The 20,957-nt window shown below is 46.4% G+C and overlaps 1 protein-coding gene across 1 annotated transcript; it reads right to left on the minus strand.

Moving 5' to 3' along the window:
* Positions 1 to 234: 234 nt before the first annotated feature.
* Positions 235 to 16,558, minus strand: LOC104133830 (valosin containing protein). The gene is made up of 16 exons (XM_035902674.1): positions 16,453 to 16,558; positions 15,897 to 16,069; positions 13,953 to 14,095; positions 12,840 to 12,970; positions 10,958 to 11,089; positions 10,435 to 10,537; positions 8,497 to 8,630; positions 8,110 to 8,245; positions 6,394 to 6,506; positions 5,577 to 5,741; positions 5,344 to 5,466; positions 4,105 to 4,317; positions 2,535 to 2,843; positions 1,462 to 1,617; positions 956 to 1,110; positions 235 to 654 (listed from the first exon to the last, which is right to left on the minus strand). Exons 2-16 carry the CDS (start codon positions 16,061 to 16,063, stop codon positions 549 to 551), a joined length of 2,286 nt encoding a protein of 761 aa, XP_035758567.1. The 5' UTR covers positions 16,064 to 16,069; positions 16,453 to 16,558; the 3' UTR covers positions 235 to 548.
* Positions 16,559 to 20,957: the final 4,399 nt, after the last annotated feature.

Here is a 20,957-nt window from a genome sequence, read left to right on the forward strand (position 1 = left end):
AAGCCACGCCAGGTTCCTGCCGCCCGGCTCTCCCCCCCGGTGCTTCCCGCCAGCCTGGGGCAGAGCAGACGCTGCCACACCGGCCTCCTGTGCAAAGAGCAACCCCGACGGACTCCCCCAGAGCCAGGGGTGCCACCCCAGGGGGGGTCACAGGCTGCGCCAGCACCACACAAAGGAACCGCCAGGGCCTGGCTAGAGTTTTGTGGGATTTTTATTAATTTTTTTTATTATTTTTGTGTTTTGTTTTTTATTTTTTTTAATACAGGCTAGCGTTGTACCCTTTGCTAAAGCTGCTGATTCTGCCACGTAAACTAGAACAGAAATTTCTCAGAAATTAAGTTGGTTCCCCTCCTCGTTAATTCACTGTCTGCCTCCGAACTGAACAACGGTCTGGATCTGTGTTTGCAGAAAACATTCCCTGTACAAAGTCTGACGCGCAGCTACACTGTTCTGACTGAGGAATGAAGAAGCCGAGAGTCCATTGAACATTGGATTTTTCCCTGTACAACGTGGCCTGGTGTGGAGTTTGGTCCACCGAGGACAGCGAGTTAACCATAGAGATCATCGTCATTGTCTTCACTGTACACGTTGCCCCCGCTGCCGCCTCCTGTGCCTTGGCTCGGCCCGGCACCGCCCTGGTTACCCGAGGGGAACCTGCGTGCCGTGGAAAGGGAGAGAAGAGACGCTGTTCAAGAGCCCCCTCGCAGCTCAGCACCATCCCCTCCCTCCATGCCAACACCCCGGTGCCAGGGCGGACAGGCAGGAGAAATGGGATGAAGCCCGGCAGCAAGAGCTGTGAAAGGGCTGATGGACTTCAGGAGCACTAAGAGAGCAGCCACAGCCAAAAGCTCTACCCGTGCCTCAGCGGGAACCCCTACCCCCAGAAAGCTGCCTTGGTGCCCCGCTCCGGGGCCGGCTGAGCCACGGCGCCCTCCCCCCACTGCCCCACCGTTACCTGAAGCTGCCAAAGCCACGGCTCTGCTGTAGAGTCTGTGCAAACATCTCGTATTTCCTGATGTCGTTGTCACTGACGGAGCGGCGAGCAAAGCGCATGGCCTCCTCAAAGTGATCCCTCCGTATCTCAGGAACCGGGTCGTCCTCCTCCACCTCCTGCAGCAGGACAGAGGGCCCAGGTGAGCCGCGCTCCCGAGCTCCGCAGCCCGACGGCCGCCCACAGCCTCCCTCCAGCCCAGGATGCTCCAAGACCCGCCGAGGCAGGGGCTGGAGAGGGACACTGCGGCAGACCGTGAGCCAGGGCTGCAGCGGGGGCTTTTCTGAGCAACGCTGACAATGAGGCACCCCAGGAGGGCCTTGCACAAAGTGCTCCAGCTCTGCGCTCTGCGCCGAGAGCCCGCTCGTCCCCATCCAAGGATGACGGAGAGGAACGCATCACACCTCGCCCACGGGCAGAGGCAAGCTGCCTGTCTGATGAGCAGAGAAAGCCCGGAGTGCCCCACTCACCATGGCAGAAGGGTTGGTCTGCCTCTCGCGTTCTCGCCTGATCTCGCTCTCGATGGACTCGCGGATGGCCAGTTTGCAGGCACGCTGGCAAATTTCTGTCAGGTCAGCCCCCGAAAAGCCATTGGTCATCTTAGCTAGGAAATCCAGGTCGACATCCTAGTGAAGAAAGAGAGGCCTCTCCTTAACACCTTACAACCTCAGGTGACACAGAGAGGTGTCTTCAGACCCCATGGTACCGAGGTGCTGCCTTAGCTTTGCCCAGTCTTGACAAGATCAGCTGTTAAGGTTCTCGGTTCTGGGAAAAGTTAACCACACACAAAGGCAAGCCACGGTCCCCACGCACCCACTAGGAATCCACAAAGTGGCTGTAAATGCCTCTGCACTCGTGGATTTAGGGTATGATTTGCTCAGGTCTCAGTGTTAGGAGTCAAACAAAAACACTGTCAGACTGGAAATGGAGGCTGGGGCACAGGCAGACCCTGGCAACAACCTCCTCCTCCTCCTCCTCCTTCCCCTGGACTGAGTGGGTACTGCAACCTCCTTAAAGCTTCCCTTCCCAACACAACCTAAAAAGGCAAGCATGGCACGAAAAAGCTTGAGCTCTCACTTGAGATCTGCTTGTCTCTGATTAACGATCAGTTGCATTATTGCCTGCTCCCCAGGCAAGGGACACAGCTCTTGCCTATGGCAAGAGTTCAGCAACAATTAACTGCAATGCTTCCTCTTCAATTTCCATTTCCCACCCCCGTGTTCTACATTTACTTTTCTTTCAGAGCACAAGAATCCTTTCCATCTTGCCATAACAGGCTTTCCTGTTCCCACACCATTGGCAGAACTCCACTATGTGACAAAGATCTGCTGTGCTTACACCCCGACACCTAGCCTCGTAGATACCCAGCCTCAGGGCTCAAGCCTCCCCCTACCTCTTCATTTCCATCCTTCAGGGACTGAAGGCTTCCCAGCTCTGTACCGTGTGGAGCAGCCACCAGCCCTCTGCTCTGTTCCCAGCTTGTGAGGAGCACACACAGCACACAGCAAACCCGAACTGAACACAGTCAGGGTGCAGATCCTACCTTGGCAACTGGTGATTTCCTCAGGTTGGCCTTAAGAATAGCAACCCGGGACTTCTCGTCAGGCAGGGGGATGTAGATGAGCTGATCCAGGCGGCCAGGGCGCAAGATGGCTGGGTCGATGATGTCTGGCCTGTTGGTGGCACCGATGATGAAGACGTTCTTCTTGGTGGACATGCCGTCCATCTCTGTCAGGATCTGGTTGATGACACGGTCTGCAGCACCACCACCATCGCCGATATTCCCACCTCGAGCCTTTGCGATGGAGTCCAGCTCATCAAAGAAGAGCACACAAGGGGCTGCTTGGCGGGCCTACAAAAAGCAAACGGGAACAATTAGTCCATGTTAATACCACCCGGCAAGGGGCGCGCTGACTTCATGCTAAGCCTACCCTACCATTAAAACAGCTCAGAAGAGCACCAGAGTGCTGCTGTTGCAAGGAGAGCTTGGAGGAGCTGTTCCAGAACAATCTCCTGCCACACAAACTCTCAACTAAATTCTCCTGAACAACAAGCTGAATTTCCCCAAAGCTGGGAGCACTGTGAACCAGGCAGAACAGTGGTAACTCCAATGCCTAGAGGGAAAGCTGGAGCCAAATCTGCCTGGACTAGAACTCTCCCTGCAAGACTTGGGGATGTCAGTTGGTTATTTAGGCACCCAAGTATCAGTAGGCAAGATACATCCAACGGAAGGGGGAAATCCAGTCATTGTCTTCAGCTACCTAATGGGTAGTTATATGGAAAAGGGAGACAGATCTTTCTTCGAGGTGTGCAGTGAAAGATGAAAGACCACAGGCACAAACAGCTACAAAGAAAATTCCAGTTAGAAATAAGGGGGAAAAAGAAAATTCTTCACAATGAGAGAGCTCAAACACTAGCACAAAGGCCCAGAGAGGCCAAGGACTCTCCACCCTTAGCACATTGTTCAGAACACGAGGACCTGAGCAACCTGATCAAATTCCCAAGTTGTCTCCCTGCCCTGGACAAACACCTGGACTAGATGGCCTATGAGGTTCCCTCCCAACCTAAATTTTTCTCTCTTGCTCTCCTTCCAACTTCATTCTATCAGCACCTTCCCTGACCACAAGAGCGAGGATTCCCAGAATAATCCATGCAGATACCTTCTGGGACAGGAGGCAACACTGTCTAGGGGGCAACTGGGCAGTAGGAGTGAGCTTTCTCAGCCATGTATATTGCAGGACAAGATACTTGGATACAGGATATTTTGAAAACCTGTAGATGGTAACAGTTAATGAGGCGTCAAGGTAAGTTTTCAGGGATGTGGAGGATATCTGTGCCATCCTAATGCTAGTGTCACTGCTAAGGCACTGGGGCATTTATCATCCTGTACCATCAACAGATGCAAATTGCAGCCAGAGAAAACAGTTTAACTAGCTATGTTGCTGAAGAAGACTCATCCCCTAACATCAGGAAAGCAGCCCTGCTCCCAGTGCAAGTGGGGAAAACATGAAAGACACAAACAAGAACCAGGCCGGTAAGACAGATGCAGTGGAGACAAAGTTCTGGGACTACTTCAGCACAGACAAAGCCCAGGGAGTAGAAGAAACACTTACCTTGTCAAAGATCTCACGCACGTTGGCTTCAGACTCCCCAAACCACATGGTGAGCAATTCTGGCCCCTTAATGGAAATGAAGTTTGCCTGGCATTCGTTGGCAATGGCTTTGGCCAGCAGCGTCTTACCACAACCAGGTGGCCCGTAGAACAGAACCCCTTTTGATGGGGTCATGCCAAACTTGAGGAACTTGTCTGGATGCTCCACAGGATACTGAAGGAGAACAAAACAAAAACCTTTTGTGGTGAGCCAGAACAGGCTTGTACCTTAGAACCATAGAATGTTTTGGGTGGGAAGGGACCTTCAAACATCATCTAAATCCAACTGCTCTGCCATGGGCAGGGACATCTTTCTCTAGGTCAGTTTTGTTTCTCCTCCTACCTGGAACACTATCTGAGATTTCTGGCGGGTAAACACAAGATCCTGCCTGCTCAGTGCCACTGGAGTATTTAAATGGACACTGGTTTGAAAAGCACCATGGCTAAATTGGAAAGCTGCCTTAAAACAACCGATTCACCTCTAAGAACTAAGTACCACTTCAGGTAGTTTTTCAAACCCCAACTTCACTTTGCCCTGCAGAAGCAAAAGGGAACAGCTCATTATCTAACCTATTCACTCTGCTCTCCAGAGACAGGCAGGGTGTCTGATGTGAGCGTTTATCCTCAGCAACGAGGTCAGGTAGGTGATGATTTTAACATCAGAAAATTAGATTGAAAATTAGATTCTTTTATTCATGGACAGGACGTTTCTACAGTGCCAACTGAAAGCAGGAGCGTATCAAACCCAAACCATCCCAGTGCAGGCACCAGGAGTTTCCACAGACCATTTGTGACCTGTCCCTGTGCTAATGCTGATGGGAAGCCCTTCAGAGGCTCCCTGTATGAGGATCTTCACCCACTTTCTGGCATATAAAGCCACCGCTTGAGAGGATTCTCAGCAGTGGGTCCCACTTCTGTTCTCCACTTAAGAGAAGCAGAACTGCTGCTGTTTCTGCATGTAGCACAACACCCACCCAAGACAACACTGTAGACTCAGCTAAGGAAAGCCTCCCAGCACCTTCCTCTCCAAGTTCACAAAGATGGAACAGTACGGTATTTTTAGTCCATTACAAGCAAATACCACAAAACCCTCTGCATTTACCCTGTTCACAGCCCAAACGGGAATCTGAAGAAGTTCTGGATTTTATTACTCTAATTATTTTTCAGGCTGACTAGGCAAAGGTCTGTTGGAAACCCTTACCTGTACAAGCTCCTGGAGTTCTCTCTTTACATCTTCTAGACCACCAATATCTTCCCAGGTAACTTGTGGCACCTCCACCACAGTCTCCCGAAGAGCAGAAGGGTTGCTCTGGCTCAGAGCCCACTGTTGTTAGAAAAAATGGCATTCTGTGAATTCTAACACATTATATTCCCTTCCTGCAAATAAGCCACTAGATATTGCACCCAAAGGAAAGAGGGGTGCTCCTGCATTACCCTGAAGTCATCCATGGTGACAGCCAGCGAGTTCATCACTTCAGCATCGATGGTTTCATCTTCTAGGTCTATGAGATCCATCTTCTTTCTGATAGCCTGAAGAGCAGCTTCTGAGCAAAGAGCAGCCAAGTCAGCACCAACATGGCCATGGGTCTCGTTTGCCACCTGAAAGCAGAGCACTGACTATGACTCACAGGGATACAAGCAAGCGCAACACACGCTCTGGTCACCCACTGGGAAGTGCAACAAAGCTCTGGAGGACAGGAACATCAGTGCTTTGCTGCAGATTCAAGACAAGCGCTACCTCATATTTAACAGGCAAAGATACCCCTGTCCCACCTCCTACCTGAGATCAAAGCTGCAGCTGGAATTCAGATGGTGTGCAGAAAGGCAACCCTGAGGACTGCAGTTCTTCATTCAGGACAGAGATTACAGGAACCATCCAGTTTGCACGTGGTGTCCAGTGTCACCACAATGCTCACCCAGCTCTGTGTGAGCTGTTTCAGGCTTGCTTTACTTTTAAAGAGAGTGCCACAGCAAGCAAGCCCAGGCGTACAGTGGCAAGGCACTTCCAGACTGGACTGGACAGATGTTTGTTTCACTTAGCCATGCCACTCTAACTAGCGAGTGAGGGGTTTTGGTCACTAGTAAACTAGTTAGAAGAAAGCCCAGAGATCATGCATCCACCCAGTTTTGTGCTGTCCTAAATGAGCAACTACATTTATGCGATCAAGCATTAGCAACTCTTCCGCTACATAATGGAGAGTTGGGAACGTCTGTCTGCAGAGACACACTTTCCTAACAGCACGCTACTCACCTGTTCCAGATCCACGTCATCAGCCAGTTTCATATTTTTCGTGTGGATCTGCAGGATCTCCAAGCGCCCAGTGGCATCTGGGATACCGATATCTACTTCTCTGTCAAAACGACCTGGGGAGCACAAAACAGACACTGAGCTGCTGATTCTGCAAACTAGAGGAGCTGCAGTTTCTGCCTTCCTCTGACTGAACAACGTGATGACAAGCCACAAACACATACAATTTCAGAAAATGCCAGAGCTTTGGGTTTCTCTGCAGCATCTATCAGCACAGTGGCAGAGTCAGATCAGGAAAGGAGGAAAGGCTTTAGCCATTTAGGGAAAGTGAGACTACTGTATTAACTAGAGTTAAAGACTATATGACACAGATGACTGCTGGTTTAGTTAACTTTTTCTGAGCCTCATTTTTAAGAAAATATACTTCCCCAAACGAACTCGCCATGACACATTTTTGTTTATTTCTACCTTCATGTCCTCATCAGAAGAGTCTGCAAATACTGACAGATTTCATTTTTCTGAACTTTCACAGCAGTACCCAAGTGGTGAAAAACACAAACTGCCCCAAAATCTGGAGAGGCAGGAAGCCTAAGTATTACTGCAATATTAACTAAGGTACGTACACCTGTCATTTTCCTCTAGCCATAGGTGTGCATTCCAAAGGCTCGCTACACATACAAGAGGCCATTTTCCTCGCACACTTGACTGTTTGCTATGACAGACTTTACCAACTGGTCATACACTGGTGGTCCTGGTTTCGGCTGCGATATTTTTTTTCCTCTAGTAGCTGGCATAGTGCTGTGTTTTGGATTTAACATGAGAATAATGTTGATAACTCACTGATGTTTCAGTTGTTGCTGAGCAGTGCTTGCACCAGTCAAGGACCTTTCAGCTTCCCACGCCCTGCCAGTGAGAAGCTGGGAGGGGGCACAGCCAGCACAGTTGACCCCAACTGACCAAAGGGCTATTCCATTCCATACGATGTCATGCTCAGTATGTAAATTGGGGGTAGTTGGCTGGGGGGCAGCGATCGCTGCTCGGGGACTGGCTGGGCATCAGTCAGTGGGTGGTAAGCAACTGCATTGTACATCACTTATTTTGTACATTCTTTTATCATCATCATTACTATTATTATTTTCCCTTTCTTTTCTGTCCTATTAAACTGTCTTTATCTCAACCTGCATATCTTACTTCCCCCCCCACACCAATTCTCTCCCCCATCCCACTGCAGGGGGTGAGTGAACGGCTGCGCGGTGTTCAGTTGCCTGCCAGATTAAACAAAAACAACCAGACATTCATTCACAATGCAAAGTTTCAAAAACCTGAATCTCAAAAACTACTGGATTTCTCATCAATAAAAGAAAGAGAAATCAGACAAATCAGAGCCTTCTGCAGCCTAAGGCATGAACATCTCCTTAAGCATTTACTCCTTCAGCGTGTCCTGAAATAGCTTCACCTTATATAAGGCTAGCACACTTTTCCACTTCAAAGTATTTTTTCATTTCTACAAGTTCTAACCTAATACAGCACAGAAAATGACACCAAAGCCTGGAAGCCTAGAAATGAACTTCAAACGAGCAGCTGGAGATAAGTCAATAGTTTAGGTAACGCACAGAAAATGTTTAGTATTCATTTCTGCTCAACCCTTCCAAGGCCCCTGAAGCACAGCCTGTAACAAAGGATGTGATACACAAGGAAAGGGACTGCAATCGTGGTTACCGAATCGCCTGAGTGCTGGGTCAATGCTGTTTGGTCTGTTGGTAGCTGCCATGACGATCACGTGTGCTCTCTGTTTCAGTCCATCCATAAGAGTCAACAGCTGAGACACTATGCGACGTTCTACCTCTCCATGTGTCTGTGGAAAGAGAAAGCAGTGGTGAGACCAAAAGCTCTACAACACAGCACAAGAGCTAGTACTACACCAGAGCGGACAGATATGACAGCCGTGAGCTGTTAAAAGTCGTGAACTATATCTGATTCTTCTCACGTCTAACCGAAATCAGGCATTAAGTTAAATACTGCTTTACCCTGTAGTCAAATGCAGAGGTTCATGCCAGCTGCTACCAAAAAGGACATACCGCTTCACCTTCCACAGGCTTTCTTTACCTTCTCTCTCTTAGGAGCAATGGCATCCAGTTCATCAATGAAGATGATGGCAGGAGCGTTCTTCTCTGCTTCTTCAAAGGCTTTCCTCAGGTTGCTCTCAGACTCACCAGCCAGCTTGCTCATGATCTCAGGACCTGAAAAATAGTGGCACTGTGGCACCCAGAAGAGAGGCAGCTAGCCCCAAGACATGCAGCTGATTTTTTTAGTACAATGTTGACACGGGACAATCTGCATTTCAAGCCAAAGCAAATACTATCAACAGACTTCACTAAATTTGCAGCTGAACAGGCAAGAACAGCATGCAGAATTACTTTCTATCATTACTCTGGTGTTTTCAGTTTACTTAACAGAATGCAGTGCTAGTCAATGAGCTACCTTTAGCTGCCTCTTTCCCTACCCTATTTCACACTTGGTGAGCTTCTCTGTAATGTGCCACCACATACTGTTAGTGCCAGTCCTAGCTGGCAATCAAATTATATGGTGATGAATTATCAGGGTAGGGAAGGAAAAGGCTCTAAGACACTGAAGCTGCCTTTAGCTTACATTATACAGGTATACAGTTACCTCTGCAAGATCCTATAAATTGAGTTTTAAAAAAAAAAAAAAACCACCACCAAAACCAAACCATAAAAACCAAAACCCCAAACCCTACCTCCTCTCAAAGAATAAATAAAAAAAATAAACATGTGTAAGCACATCAATCCCAGAAGGAAGGACAGCATTCCCCTGAGATCTCCTACTACTGCTGAACAGTAGTGCAGGCTTACAGATTTACTCTGTTTTTACAGATTTTTCCATCATGCTGATATGAGTGGTAATGAGGAGAAAGTATGTTTCTAAAAGATCCGAGAAAAAGAAACCTGACCCTGAGGAGCGCAAAGCTGCTAGCCGACTGAAGCACGCCAGTAGCAGAGCCACTGGTGCGGGCAGGTGCTAAGGGTGTTTCATTACAGGTAACTCACCAGTTCATACCTGCTCTGTCTGCAACACTGCCTGCAGCTCCAGGCTTGGGACCAGCAGACAGAGAATGCATCGCTAACCCTGACAATGCTATTTTTATTATGCAGTGGAAGTACAAGTGTCTGAAGAAACGGCTGGCTCATTAGCATTCGGTGACAGCTTCCACACACTTTAGGAAGTGTTTGACAAGGGTGACATATGGTTAAAACCAGCCCATTCGCATCTGATATCTTGAGATACAAAGCAAGTCACTTCCCTACTGCTGGTCACTGCTGTGCTGTGCTATACACTCCTTCATGGGTCTACGTGACTGAATTCAGAAAAGAAAAGCAGCACTCCTTAAGTAAAAATGTTCAGTTATTCCAGCACTGACTGTAAAATGGGACAGAAAAGCAGTGAGAAAAATTCAGAATTTGGTCCTTACTGGACATAAACCAATAAGCATCTCAACTGCTACAGGTGAGAGTCATGAATAGGACGTTCTGCTGCTTTTAGCTAAGTCCCAAGGTACTCATTACAGCTTTCAGGAAAGTTCCTACCAATTAACATTATGCGAAACAAAACACATCTTGTGCTTTACTTGAGGGGAAAGAGAAATCCACAGCAGACCAGCTTCTTTTCTAAATGGAACATGGTGGCAGCAACAGAAGCAAGTGTCCTGCACCTATATACTTAGAATAATCTCAGCTCTGCCCTCACCAACATAAATGACATCCAGCCAGACAGGCTCCAAGCCCCTGTGTTGCAAAGCTGCCTTCCAACCACCCTGCTACAACACCATCAAGCTTAAGGAAGTGCCACTTCAGACACTTCCACGCAAATGGCCTCCAAGGGTCCCTAGAGGCACACTTGAAAGAGGCAAGGAAGGATGTCAGGGAGACAACGTGGCTCTACAAGCCTTGTTAACACCATTCATTACCATGAGATGGATGAATAAGCACACAGCAGATATGGGGCCAAAGCAGCCACAGAACTTACCATTGATGAGGAAGAAGAAAGCCCCCGTTTCGTTGGCCACCGCTCGGGCAATCAGCGTTTTACCAGTGCCAGGAGGACCATACAGCAGGATCCCACGTGGAGGCTGAGGACAAAGGCAAGGGACTTAGGCGGTGAGCTAGTATCTGAACACCTAAGTAGCTTCACAGTGAAACTGTAAGCCTTTGATAAAGCCAGTCCGAAATTGTGATGCAAACTCATCCAACAGCTGTCATCCCAGCATTGCTATCAACACCCTTACTACTTTGCATGACACACAAACAAAAACCTTGCCAGTAACTGACAGCGCTGATTCAAAGCACCACTCCAATTTACAAGCTGCCAGTAATTTAAAATCTGTGTCCAGATCATGTAAGGAAATACTTTCCTAATACCAGCATTAAAAAAAAAACAAAACACCACAAATTACTTATTCCCCCTGCCAAATGCCTCATAAACCTCTGACATCCAAGAGTCATTTGCAAGGGCAAGCCCACTTATCCACCTGAAGTACATGGGGACTTACCTTCACCCCTATGGCCTTGAAGAGTGCAGGGTGTCGGAGGGGAAGTTCCACCATCTCTTTGATTTGAGCCAGCTGCTTCCGGCAGCCACCAATGTCATCATAGCCCACTTCATTCAGTGACTCCTCTTCATCCTACCAGGAAGGAAACATTTGAACGAAAACAATAGTTCAACAACCCCTCCCAGCCTACAGAAGCCAGGAATCCAGGCTTTTTGCTCATAGCTGTTTCTTTGCTGTCTTCAGATTCTCACTTTAAAGTCTTCCTGGTGTCTTCTACAATCGTTTCTCAGCTTTGTCTTCCCAGGCGCACAAAGGGAATTGCCTGCATGTACCCAGACCTCACTGAAGCCCACCCTCTTGAATGACAGCCTCTGCTGCCAGGTTCCCTACAGACTCTAGCACAAAACAAGCTCTGTGGCCCTCTGATGTGGCTAACAAGGATAGCAGTAGACAATGAAGCTCAGTATAAAATATACTTATTCCTTAAACTGTAAGTGATAGCTCTAACTACTTAACTTACTTTAGCTATCATACAGTTCTCAGGCATAGCGTTGTCTTTTGGGATTGACTCAAATTAACAGACAATGCCAAGATCCAAACATGCAGATAAGATCAACCGCAACCAACTCTTCCAGTACAGCTCTACAGCATCCATTCATCTGGCTGTCCAAATCTCTACTGGCCTTAGTTATCTGTAACATTAGGCCACACTAAAATAATAGAATAACAGAGCCTGGAATCTCAGAGGGGCTCAGCCCAAGTCCGACAGATGGGAACTACTACCTCAAGCAGGGCACTCAGGGTCTGGGCCTGTCAAACACTGGATATCTCCAGGTTTGGGGATTCTTCCCCTCTCTGGGCCCTGCTCTGGGGTTGAGGGAAACCTTTTTCCTAGTGTCTACTGGGAATATCCCTTGATCCAGCTCATGCCACTGCCTCTAGTCCTGTCCCTGGGCACAGCGTTCAGAAGAGCCTGGTCATCTACCCCTTCCCATCAGACAGTTGCCAGTAAGCCTGCCCCTTTGCCTTCCCTTCTCCAGGCTGCACCACTCCACTCTCCCAGCCCCTCCTCACTCAGTCTGACCTCCAGCTCCTCACCGTTTTGGTGGCCTTGGCTGAACTTGCTCCTATCTGTCTCTGTGGTGTCCTGAAGAGCCCAAAATGGACTCACAGGGTGCCCACATGCAGTCTCACAAGCGTCACATAGAGGTGAATTTTTCAGAAGGCTGCTAACTACATTCCAGCACACCCCCCGATTTGCAGGTAGTAACAAGGCACTTAATTTCTGAAGTATTCAACCACCTCAGCTCATTTCTCTGAAATTTCCTACTCAGTAACAGTAAGGTGGCCAAGACTGATAGATGAGCCATTCATGCTGCCTCAAGCTTGGGATGCTCAAGGCTAGACACCTTAAGGGACTGGGGAAAATTTTTTTTTTTTAAAGTCAATCATTTTGGTATTTCAGATTTCTCACCGAAAAAGCACTAACTGCTTTCTTTTCACATGGCATGAAATCTAGCAACATTGTAAGCCGTCCCTGCTATGGATCAAGGGAGTTTTGGAATTAAAAGATGCATGTAAGTGCAGCATGAGGTATCTGGAAGCAGATGCAAAACCAGCTGCTGCCAAAGTATGGCATCTCATCAGCAAACCTACGCACTGGTGCTACCTCAGCATATGCAGAAGGACACTGGAAGCACATTTTTCCGACTACCTTCAGCAGCAGCTTATCTCCTGAAACCAGAATTTCTAACCATTACATTCAATGCACAAAATGCCAAAACAGGAACTGCAAACACTGCTGCTCTCAAGCACTGTCACAGAAACAGATTTCAGACAGAGGGGATTCAGTAGAAGAACCACGTGGCAGGATTTTGCTCACCTCTCGTTTGATGGGCTCTCCTTCGCAATGAATCACTGTGTCCGGAGCCACTATGCAGTACGGACTTGGATCTGTCTCCACCACTTTGAACTCCACTGCACGCATCCCTCCACGCACCAAAAAGATGTCACCTGTAAAACCCCACACTTCAACAACCTGCTGCAACTGATGTCTGCAAAATGTCAACCCTTGTAACTACCAGCAGCCCCAGAGGACAAGGAAGCGGGCGACTCACGCGTACACTGCTGGTATTTGTAACACTGCTCTGCATTTTAAACTCCAGTGCTGCATGTGCTGTGACTACCTGAGCACCATTTAGATCTGCAGCAGTTAAAAGTTCTCAAATTTCATGCAGTAACAAACAGCAAACAAACCCAGTAAATAACAGAAGAGAATACTCTTCCTAAATACAAAACACGCAGCCAAGGAATCACATTTCTTTTCCATTCAGTTTCAATTTAACATTTCTGAAAGAGGCAAAAAACCTTAACAATAAAAATTTATTTTGAAGTTGTTATAACTAGTTGTTGTTAGTTATAGCTGGTTGTTTCCAGAAGCAGAATAATATATAATACTGCACTGATTAAACTGGGCTACAGAAGCTGGATCACTTCAACTGGCATTTATAGTGTATTAGGACCTATTTGTTCCAGTAGAAGAGCTACTATCTCAACTCCAAAAGCACATTTGGTTTTCTACACACTGTCCCAATTATTAATTAAATTACTTTGAAGAAGTTAATTTAGTCAGGGTGCCAGCTGGTATACCCAACCAACCGATTAATATGTGGGTAACTCCCCAGTTCCATCAAGTGGTAGCAACTTAATGAGGTTTTCTCCTGAGTTCTACCTGATCCTTTTCTGATGCTCTCCCATCTCATGTAGCAAAACCAAAAAAAGGCAGAACTATCAAGCTGCTCTGCCAGCCAGCAGCAGCAATCAGTCTTTCTTCTGGAGATTAGCAAAAAATTAAATCGGCACCAGCAAAATCTTGCTCTATGGATGTCAGTCTAATGCTTCACAAGGATGTGCACGAGCTTCTAGAAATTCTCTTTATTTAGTCTCAGGACAAGCTTGCACTCACTGCCATCAGGACAACGACAGCCACGATTACCTTTCCTGATGGGTCTGTATGCTTCCAGGAAGTATGGCTTAAGATAAACCTCGAACAGATTCCCTGTGATCCCTTCTACCGTGTCATCAATTGGCAGCACATGGATACGTTTGCCGTATTTCACATCTGGACAAGGTTGGATGCTGCAATAGAAGAAAACTCCCGTTAGCCACATCATGCTAGACTTACACCTGAGTCTGCAAACAGCAGTGATGCCCCTTCCCAGGCCAGTGCAAATGCCAGAAAAGACCCTCCAAAGCCCCAGTGAGACTTCCCACCTCTTAAGAACATTTCAATGGCAAGGTAAAAATCATGCCCATCAAGAGCCAGTCTTCACAACACACACTCTCCTTCACTCGTCTCAGCCCTATCCAAGGCCATACTTTCATACTTTCTTCCTATCCCCCTCTGCTCTTCTGCAGCCCGCCTCGCCATCCTTAAGGCACATTCACCTATGAGAGTCACAAGCTAACTTCTGTTTCCAACAATCAGCTACTGCAAAACCATCTGCAAGGGAAAGGGAGCTGGAGGATGCTCTTTGTTCCTTCCTCACTCTAACTGACCAGAGCCCTGTTGCTGACAACCCTGACTCTGAGCAAAAGCTCTCACGGTACCAACCAGGGGTAACCAGCTTGCAGCCAGGTGTCTGTCAGTCCCATTTTGTGGAGGCTGACATTTACGTTGAAGACTGAAGGCCCCTTCCCCCTTTTTAAATAAACACTATAGTTACTATTTTGCAGCGTAACACAACAGCTTGCTGTAGCAATAGCTCAGAGTATCAAGCTGTGGCAGAAAGCTCAAACTGTCTTTGCCAGCTAAGAAAAGCCTATGTGGAACTGCAGCTGAGCATGCAACTTTTCACACATGACTTCTGTTAGAGACTCTTAATATATTCTTTTATCACATGCTTTACAGAGAGGATACAGCAGAAAGGGTAAAGGAAAAAGACAGGCTTGTCCCAGAAGGAAAACAGTTGACAGACCAGAAGCAGGAAGCAATCAGTGCATGAATCTGGATTTTGGCAGAAACCAGGCCACAGAAAGTACCACAATAAGCAGTTAAAGATCAGCAAGAAAAACTTTGAGGGCAAGAGGTGTGAAGATTCTCTGACCCTTGCAACAAAGCCAAGACAATCAGTAATGCGTATGGAAGACAGACAATCACTACAGACACAGTGCCAGCAGAGAAGGGGAGGGCACAGGCTGAACTGTCGCACTAGGAACGACTCCAACAGTAACCTTGCATCAGGTTAAAGTAAGGATTCACCTTTATGTTAAATCCACAGACTGGCAGAAAGCACTGAGATGTATATTTCAATGCCTTCCCAATACTATTTGCAAGTGTTGTACAACAAAACCCCTGCAACACCTTTTTAAGCATTCCTAATTTTAAAGCCATTTTTGTAACAAAAAAATCAGACTATGAACATCCTTCAGGGATTTTTAATCTTGTTATTTGACTGCTTCATGTTTTTTCACTTATTTCTAGCAAGTTTTAGTTTCTGTTTGCCATTGGGCAGCTCAGATACTACCAGGTCAATTACAGTGTTGACCGCAGACATTAAAAATTTAGACAAGAAAAATTTGCGAGCTCACCTGACAATGTAAATTTGGGATGATGACTGTGAAAACAGTAGGATAACTGAACCACTCAACTGAATAACAGAACCCGGGCTCATAAAGGTCCTGAAGAGACTTCAAGAATCTTTAGCATCATTTTTTAGTATTAATCTGAATATGCATATGGGCAGAACCACATGCAAAAGTGAACAGAGATCCCCAGTGTAAACCATGCACTTGAAAACATTTCTGTGATCTCTTCTGGAAGACATAAGAACACCTCCTGCAGATCCTGGCTCTGCTACCAACTCCATTAATTCAGAGCCAGCACACAAATTATTTAGGCAGCCCAGGGATACACAACAGTTCGCAAATGAGTCCTCACCTGATCACGTCACCCAGGCGCACTCTCAGGTTGTTGCGAACAACCCTATTCATGCGAATCTTCTCATCTGAGCAGGTATCATCTGACAGAACAATGCAGACCGCTTCTCTCCTCTTCTTTCCTTTTAGCAGAACAGTGTCTCCTCTGAACAGCTGCAATTCGTCCATTTTTGCCTGTAAATAGAAACAGCATTAGAACAAGATTCTGATGAAATAAGAATTCAAGCATTTGAAGGAGATCTACTTGACTCTGGAGAATTGCATCTCGGAAGCAATATACTAAATCCACAAGGACAGAGGCTCCTACTACACTGGTCAAGAGCTATCCTGAAGCCAGGCTAAGGGCACAAGCTCAACTGAATCCTGTAAGTTGAGAACCAAAACACATTTTATCATGGAAGAGAGTTCGGAAACAAGACACAACAAGCCTCCCTTACTCAGCTGCAGCTTTTGACACAAATACTTGGATTCAGGCTGCAAAGTTACATTTCAAGTTGACACACAGCAACAGCTTGCAAATGATCAGATTAAATGCTTTGTTTTTATAGATAACACACCTGGGACAGTGACACAACACTGTTGTCTTCATTGATGGCTTCATCAACAATTAACCGATTGGGCCTGTTCTTCTGCTTCAGAATTGCAGTCGATAAGTCATCTGCTTTAGAACTGGCAAAGAAAACAGAAGTTATGAGGCTGAGTGATACTGCTGCCCCCTTTCCAGCCACCCCAGTTTTCCTCTCCATTTTCTACAAGTTTCTTTGTTGTCTTGTCTTTAGAAATTACACTGGTTTGTAAAACAAAGGAAAACATTTTTCCCAGGCACCAGTTGCAGGAGTTCAAAGCACAATGTTTTCTGTCAGTAAATATAACTACTTTACTAGCCTCAAATGGAAATAGCTATCTATGAAAAGAAGTGGTCTGTGAGATGTTGCTGACTGTAAGATGTTTTGCCTAAAAGAATTAGTCAGACTCATCTGAAATCACATGTAACCACTGCCACCGAAACAAAAGTTCAAGTCTATTTGGTGTCAAATCCCAGATAAATAGGGGAATTAAAAGACAATGCTGCAGCTCCCCTGACAGGAAGAGTTGTAAGAGTTTAGCCTGTCGAGGTCTTTTAGTGAAACCTAGCAAGCCAGTACAAATATTCAAGTGCTCATGAAAAATGGGGGTTTCTAAGCACCTTTCCAAAATACCTCCACAGGAGTCACTGCAATTCTAGCCCTCTACACCACAAGAAATTTGAGAGATAATTTGGTAGCCTTGACAAAATGAAGCAAATCAAACGGTAAAGAAATGGAAGAAAGGCAGATTAAGTAATTTCTTTCAAAACCTAATACTGCAAATAATTCACTCTAGGAAAGAAGTACGAATTTGAACCAGTTGATTCCCAAGGAGCTCTTGGAAGCTGTACCTCAGCCTGCCACAACAGTGGCAGACGGTTGTAACTTCCCTTGGTGGGTGTCTGACTACTTCCTCACAGTAGTCCAGATGTGCTAATGTCTAAAGTAGGAATAGAAAACTGGACAGTTTGGTCTGATTCTGACAAAGCAAAGACAATAAAGTCTTCCTTTGTCCTAAGCAAGCGGCAAGCACTGGCAAAGAGCAGGAAGCTTTGTGGGCAACGGCATTAGCCATGAACTTCGGCTTCATTTCACTCTTTTAGGGACAAAACAACCAGAAGAAATCAAACCTTTAGTGGAAGTGGCAGAACAAGCAGCTACACAGCACGAACACAGAGCATGGCAGCAGTGTGGCACTTGACACACTCACTAGATTTCTGAAAGCGCATCAGAGAGGGGTGACATACCCACAGTGTGACGTGAGCCAAGGTCCCCACGCCCCTCAAGACAGAGGTTTGTCCAAGACAAGACTATGTGGTATTGGCTCCTTTCTCAGACACTTAGAAGGGGGAAAATACTAAGCAAGCCTATGAGGGCAGCCAGCTTGTTTCAAAGAGGTTTTCAAGCTTCACATAAGCCATGGTAGCACAGGAAACGTGCTAGAAATGAGAGACAACATTATTTTAAGTGAACAAAAGGAGGAGTTGTAAAACATGTCTTTCCAGGACTGCCAGCACTGGGAAAGTTGCGCTTTCCTCTCTTCATTGCAGAGTGCAAGAGGTAAGACATCGACACCCATCCCTTTCAATGACCACGTGAGATGTTACAGATCCATCCTCTGAACCCAGAAAGACACACTGAAAGCTGCTGGATACATGCTGTAAGGAGCTCATTAATTCCATCTTCAACCTAAAACATGGTCTTGGTACAGTCCTAAAAGGTCTGGGATTTCCAGGAAAACTGAGAGCGCAATAAGAAAACTGAACCAATATATTGTAAGGTCGGACAGGATCTTGTGGTTAAAGGAGTGGATAAAAACAACCTACTTTTAAGGCCCTTGCCTCAGCATTATCTCCTGGACACTGGAAATTAATTTAGCATGTAGATTTTAAAACTTGAGCTAAGCAACACCAGAAAGAAACAATACTCCTATTCAGCCTGTTCAAACTGCGAATGTAACTCATACCCCTCCGCGCATGAGATGTGGATCCAAAGGCTTTTGATAAGAAATTGCTGCCAGACTTTGGCTACATAAACTGTTGCTGAAACTGAGGGGCTGTCCCTCAGGACGCAGAGACTGCCGCGCAGCCTAAAAAACAGTCTGGGACACAAGACAGAAATGAATGAAAGAGGAACTGGGCAGCAAGTGGTAGCTTTTGGACTGAAATCGTCAATAAACGAAGAAAATTCAGATACCTCCCGACATACAGCAGTGCTGAAGAGCACGGCAAGAGGTCCGCTTGGTTCTGCTGAATTCAGAGAAAAGTTTTCATACTGAAGAACTGGATCTACAGTTTCCTAAGTAAGAAGGGAGGGCTAGATCAATGTTGTCAGTACGTTACTGCACTTAAAGCAATCGGAAAGCCTGGAGGCATTAAAAATGGAATAACGGTCTCCAAGAAACAGCACGCAGGCATCTAAATGTGTGGGGTCAGCTTCAATTATCTGACCTGACAGTTCTGCAAAGAAACAAAGGTGCTACGGAATTACTTGTCAGCTACACTGGAGAGTGATGTCATTTCTCCTACAGACAAGGGTAAGGATTTCGAGAGACAAGCACTACCCATCTTCCAGCAGCAATTTAGAGTATTATTATCATCACCATCTGCCCTCATTGCACCTCTCCTGGGGGTTCCTCGCCCTGTAACTGAGATGATGGAGCAAAGTATGTCTGTGCACCTCAACCAGGCTCAAACAAGCCCTGACACCTGTGCATCAGAGTGACTGAGCTGAAAATACCAGGCAGAAAAGCCTAAGGCATGGGTTGGGGCTTCTCCTGCCAACTTTCCTACGCACGCTGGTCCACTTCAGCAAAGGGCAGGGCAGACAGCTAACCTCAGTAATTTTTAAAGCTCCTCAATGAGCTCCCCCATCAGAGAGAGCCTGGTGCAAATCCTCTAGATCATCTCCCCTACTCACCCCTTTTGTCAGCTCCCTCACACACTTTCCCTCTCGCTCCTTTCTTTCACTGACTCAACAAAGAGATAAACTGAACACAAAACGTAGCTTTAGAGCTGTTTTGAAACTAAAAGGAAATTCAAAGCCTGCACCAAGCGTGCCCCTAGACAGAAGCCAGAAGTGAGGCCATCGTCCCCAGCACAGCTAATGGCCAAACTTGCATATTAAGTGCAAGACCTTAATAAAATTGAAGGAAATATGTACTAGCCCTGAAGACAAAAATAACAGGCTCCCAGTTCCCATCCCTAGCCTGTTTTCTCTCTCTGTAAAGCAGTAAAGCACAGGGAAGCGGGGGAGACTCGATGTTTTAGAACTTAGATCACTGCATCTGTTTCTGAGTGTCAGAGCTCCCCTTGTTCAGTGTATGATAACGCCCAGAGGTTACGCATTATCCTGGATGGTATGAAGAGCGAGAGCAGAAAAAGTAACTGCCAATTAGCAATTCTTCTGAAAACAACCAACAACCTCCAAAGCTCCACTTAAACTAAGGAAATAAGTTGTTCCTGAAAGTGTGTGCTAAAAATAAAGTGCAAAGGCATCAACTCAAACTGATTCCAGCTGCAGTAATGAAAGTGAAAACAGTCATGCCTTCTGTATGCTGGCATGCATTTTTATCAACATCCTCATAAACTTGCTTCTGAAACTTAAAATCTGTCAGCAGTTTCTTACCACCCTGAACATCCATGTTACAAACTGAACTAGTACATGTTAAAAAAAAAAAAAAAAATCCATAAAACATTTTATCCCTTGAAGCAAACAAGCAAGGTATCTGATGATTGCAGCCACTTACAGGAACAGCCCATGACAACCAAACGGTGAGTTCATACCCATGCTCAAGGTGCAAAGCTCTCAAACACTGTTTCAGACAGGTAGGCACATGAAAACAAGAATCCCTTCAGAAACCACACACTCTTAGCTCTTGCCGAATTGAGCTAAGACTCAATTCAGCAAGATGGCTGCCAGCAGTACCAACCCAAAAATGGCAACTAAAAAGTAACTGGTTTCCAGTTGCAGAGTAACTTTTGTTGATTCCTCGGTGGTGAGAAGAACTTTGCTAAAGTAGGAATTTGTTTTGAAAGACACTGTTCACCTCACTCAGCTGCAAAATTCGCCTCTGAGACCATCACATCCACCACAAGCTCTACCATGGATGCTAAATTCGTGGCACACCTTGCTGGAACTGACTCAGTAGGACCGAGCAAATCTGAATTTCAGGAGTTGCAAAAGGAAAGGAAAACGTAAGCAATGGACAATAAAGGGACCGAAAGTGCCTCTGGCAACGCGAAAAAGTCACATCAAGTATTGCTGGATTTGGGAAATTCATCTTTAGGTTCTATTTTCACTCTTCTCAAGGGGCAACAGAGTGGCTTGTGCACGTGGGCTGGGAGCTGAGCAACCACTACTACTCAACCCATTTTTTAGGAGTATGGAAGATGATTCTCAGCCTGGAACTGAAAACAGAGTGAGGCAAGACACGAGGGACAAAAATACAGGCGATTGCCTCAGCTGCCACAGAGGCCAGCCCGGCGCAACATGTC

This window comes from Egretta garzetta, unplaced genomic scaffold (assembly GCF_000687185.1).
Source record: "Egretta garzetta isolate BGI_Z169 unplaced genomic scaffold, ASM68718v1 scaffold59, whole genome shotgun sequence".
NCBI classification, from domain to species: domain Eukaryota; kingdom Metazoa; phylum Chordata; class Aves; order Pelecaniformes; family Ardeidae; genus Egretta; species Egretta garzetta.